At 37.6% G+C, this 5,031-nt stretch overlaps 1 protein-coding gene across 1 annotated transcript; it reads right to left on the reverse strand.

Moving 5' to 3' along the window:
* Positions 1 to 2,770: 2,770 nt before the first annotated feature.
* LOC117905648 lies at positions 2,771 to 3,487 on the reverse strand. Its single transcript, XM_034818532.1, has one exon. It carries the CDS (start codon positions 3,485 to 3,487, stop codon positions 2,771 to 2,773), a length of 717 nt encoding a protein of 238 aa, XP_034674423.1.
* Between the last annotated feature and the right edge of the window lie 1,544 nt (positions 3,488 to 5,031).

The following is a 5,031-nucleotide window of genomic DNA, read 5'->3' on the forward strand; positions in this document are numbered from 1 at the left end:
TAAATATTAAAATAAAACTTTGGTAAATAAATTAATTTTAATTATTTTTTTTGTTTCTACTTTAGTCTATTTAGATATTAAAATAAAACAATCACACGGGCAAAATTAAATATTAAAATAAAACTTTGGTAAGTAAATATCCATGCTCAGCCTTCACCTGTTGACACACTAAACACTGAGCCACAAATTGTGCAATATCACGCTTCATACCTGACCACCAATAGTTTTGCCTCAAATCCTTGTACATCTTTGTCCCTCCTGGGTGGATTGCAAACTTGGAACAATGAGCTTCCTCTAAAAGCTCCCTCCTTAAGTCTTCATCATTTGGGACACAAAGTCTAGTCCCAAATCTTAAGATCTCATCATCTGACAAAACAAAATCAGGCTTACTGTCTATCTTAACTTCCTCCATAACTTGCACTAATTGGGAATCATTCTTTTGTAGGGTCTTAATTCTCCCAACTAAGTCTGGTTGTACTCTGAAATTTGCTACAAGTGCTCCTAAGCCCATAACTCGAAAGTGGACTTATAGACTCCTCAACTCTTCAAGTAACTGCTTTTGACAGCCTCTAATAGCTGCTAGAGAACCAACTGACTTCCTACTCAAGGCATCAACTACAACATTCGCCTTTCCAGGATGATACTGAATAATACAATCATAGTGCTTAAGTAGTTCTATCCATCTTCTCTGTCTCATGTTCAACTCCTTTTGGGAAAATAGATACTTCAAACTCTTATGATCTGTGAATATCTCACAAGTTTCACCAAAAAGAAAATGTCTCCAAATCTTAAGTGCAAAAACCACAACAGCTAACTCCAAATCATGAGTAGGGTAGTTCCTTTCATAAGGCTTCAACTGTCTAGAAGCATAAGCTACAACTCTCCCATGCTGCATAAGAACACAACCCAAACCCTGATGAGAGGCATCACTATACACCACAAATCCTCCTGAACCTGAAGGGATAGTCAAAATAGGAGCTGACACTAATCTATTCTTCAAATCTTGGAAGCTACATTCACAATCATCAGACCACTCAAACTTAACTCCCTTCTGTGTCAACTTAGTTAAAAGTAGGGCAATCTTAGAGAACCCTTCTATAAACGGCCTATAGTAACCAGCAAGTCCCAAGAAACTTCGAATCTCAATCACAGTACTAGGTCTTCTCCAATTAGCTACAACATCTACCTTTCCAGGGTTAACTGAGATGCCATCATTGCTTACCACATGCCCAAGGAAAGAAATTCGGTCTAACCAAAACTCACACTTCTTCAGTTTAGCATACAACTGCTTATCTCTGAGGGTCTATAATACAATACTCAAATGACCCTCATGCTCCTCTCTACTTCTTAAGTATACCAATATGTCATCTATAAAAACCACCACAAACTGATCTAGATAGGGCTTGAATACCCTATTCATTAAGTCCATAAAAGCAGCAGGTGCATTAGTCAAACCAAAAGGCATAACCAAAAATTCATAATGCCCGTATCTAGTTCGAAAAGCAGTCTTGGGTACATTTTCACTTCTAACCCTTAACTGACGATAACCAGACCGAAGATCAATCTTAGAGAACACACAAGCACCTTGTAGCTGATCAAACAAATCATCAATCCGAGGAAGGGGATACTTGTTCCTCACTGTCACCTTATTCAACTCCCTATAGTCAATGCAAAGTCTCATTGAGCCATCTTTCTTTTTCACAAATAGAACAGGAGCTCCCCAAGGTGAAACACTGGGCTTGATAAAACCCTTGTTTAATAACTCTTGAAGCTGAACTTTCAACTCCTTAAGCTCCACAGGTGCCATCTTGTATGGGGCCTTAGACATAAGACTTGTTCCTGGTACCAGATCGATGGTGAACTCCACCTCTCGCTCTGGTGGCAAGCCAGGCAAATCCTCTGGAAAGACATCAGGATACTCCCTTACTATGGGTATGTCTTCCAACTTCAAATCACTTTCATTACTCATCACACTAGCCAAAAATCCTTGGCAACCCTTCTTGAGCAAGCTACTAGCTCGCAAGGCTGAGATCATACGCAGTGGTCTGTCCACATGCTTCCCTTCAAAGCTAAACTTAGGTTGACCAGGAATACTAAATGTCACCCTTTTCTCAAAACAGTCAACAGAGACATGGTAGGAAGCTAACCAATCCATCCCCAAAATCACATCAAAATCCTGAAGGTCAAGGAGTGCTAAGTCAACTGGCATTTCCCTATAACCAATCATCATAATACAATTTCTAAGCATTCTATTGGCCACAACAGAATCTCCCATAGGAGTAGCAACAATCAAATCAAAGTCCATGCTAGCAATAGGCAAACCCAACAAACCAGCAAAAGATACTGAAACAAAAGAGTGTGTTGATCCAGGATCAATCAAGACTCTAGCAAATAAGGTGTGGATTCGGAGAGTACCTGTCACCACATCAGAAGTGGCCTGAGTATCTCGATGAGTCATAGCAAACACCCGTCCTTGGGCTTTGGGTTTCTGTTTATCCTCCTTATTTTCCTCTTTAGGCTTCCCAGTGATGAACTTCCTATTCTCTGGACAATCTCTGATCAAATGTCCTTGCTTCCCACAACCAAAGCAAACTCCAATCTCTCTATAGCATGGCCTACCCCCATGCTTCTTACCACAAGTAGGACAAGGCCCATCTAAATTCTGCGTTGCCTTCCCTTTATTATGATTTCTTCCTGATGTAGACCTTCGCTGTGCTTGATTACCATGAGCACCATCACTCCTATTTCGCTTCCTTTGTTGTTCCCTATACTAATGAAGCTCCTCATTATCTTTCTTTGCTATAAGGGCTCTATCAACAACCTCTGAATAGACACCAAGCTTCAGAATAGATATCTTGTTCTTCAAATAAGGCTTCAATCCATCCTGAAACTTTAATACCTTTTCCTCCTCTGTAGCAATCAATTGTGGGGAAAAACGTGATAACTCTGTAAATTTAGCCTCATATTGAGCCACAGTCATATCCCCCTGTTCCAAACGAATAAACTCTCCCACCTTCTGCCGCCTAACACTGTTAGGAAAATACTTCTTGTAGAAAGCCTCCCTAAATTGTCTCCATGTTATGGGTACCTGATCCTCCAAAAGTCTCCTAGTCATACGCCACCAATGATCTGCCTCTTTATCTAACATAAAAGCTGCATAAGAGGCTTTTTGCTCCTCAGAGCAATCTATTACACCAAAGAATTTCTCCATCTTAAGGATCCAAGCCTCTGCCTCTGTGGGATCTGTAGCACTAGAAAAGTAAGGAGGACCCAATTTCTTGAAGTCATCAAAAGAGCTACCCCTAGAAGATGAAGACTGTCCCTGAACATTAGTCCCAGCAGCTCGAGCTTGGCGTTCAACTAAACCAGCTAGTGTCCCAAGATACCTATAGATCCCTTCTGCACTCACAGGAGGCAAACCCTCAATTGGAGGTACATCATCATTAGCCTGACTGTTTTGTGAAGAAGCTGCTCTTCTTGGTGGCATGATGTCCTAAAATAATAAGGCATAACTAAATTAGTCACTAAAGAATCAATTAGAAAATTTCCAAATAAAGAAAGAATTGGAATTTATACTAAATGAAACTAAAACTTAAACAAATGCGTCACTCATCTATCCCCAATCTAAACCAATTCAAATTCCCATCAAGATCAAAACCTAGTGCTCTGATACCACTCTGTCACGCCCCAAGACCCACTCCAAGGGCGTGATGGTCATTTCACACTTCAAACCCGAAGGCTTATAGTGTAACCTGACCCAAACAATTATCTTGTAATCGGAAGTTACCAATTACCAAGTACCTGTTCAGAGTAGCGGAACAAAATCTAAGATCCTGAAAATTCGATTTCAACACTAAAACATCCACTATCCAAAATCCATTGTCAAAAAAATTACAAACTTAAACAATTCAAGTACTAGAACAAATTTCAAATCTCCAAAACTCAACTTTGATCTAACATAAAATTTGAATGATCAATATCCAAATAACTTCTAAATACCAAAGGATCCAAATGAACATAACTAACAGTTAAACAAAATCCAACATAAAATCCTAAGTCAAATCCTAATGATGACCATTCCTCAGCCTAGCCATCACTCCTCACCCGAACTAAGAGTACCTGAAAAATTTTCAACAATTGGGAATGAGCTCACAACCCAATAAGGAATATTAATGCAGTTCATGGATCAAATATTTTCATTTCAAATAGGAGATATCATTTTTTTTTTCTCATCAAATATCAGAGTTTCAAAAATACTATATATTCAAAATTCAACTAACCATTTTCATATCAAATTCAAACACTTTCACATAAGATTCAATCAAATCCATTCAATTTTCATTACTCTGGTTATCAAATATCAAATGCCCAATTAGGTGAGACTTTTCAAATGGGTGTCTAGCCTCAAATTGTTCCTGGTGGAAGGAACCAAACACTACTAGTACTAGTAACCTCTAACCAAACCCCTAGAGGTTGGGGTCCAAATCAATTACATTCCTACCATGAAATGTAAAGGTCAATTATTATATCCCGTTGACAGGGCCGAATAGTCAACTATTATATCCCGTTAACAAGGGCCAAATAAACCAGAGTGATGTTTTTATTCAAGTATTCAAATTTACACAACATAATATCTCCATATTTTGTGTCATAAATAAAACAAAATATTCCAACATAATATTTAGTGCAAAACAGTTTGATCCATGCATGGTAACAAAATATCATTTTCTTTTCCACAATTCAAAATAACATATAAGATAATTTAATTTTATAAATATTGCATTAACTTCCCTTACCTCAAAATATGCAAAGATCTTGAAGGAAAAATAACCCTGAAAAGTCTACTCCTCACCTAACACAATAAAAAGACCACTATTACTATTTACCTCAAAATATAAATCTGATAATCCTAAAATTTCTAAATGTTAAGATTAATATTTTTGATTAACAAAGTAATAATTTAATTACTCTATTCCTTATTTAATTATAATTAATAAATTCCCAATTTGTTTCTAATAACACATTACTAAT

Source organism: Vitis riparia, chromosome 18 (genome assembly GCF_004353265.1).
Source record: "Vitis riparia cultivar Riparia Gloire de Montpellier isolate 1030 chromosome 18, EGFV_Vit.rip_1.0, whole genome shotgun sequence".
NCBI classification, from domain to species: Eukaryota; Viridiplantae; Streptophyta; class Magnoliopsida; order Vitales; family Vitaceae; genus Vitis; species Vitis riparia.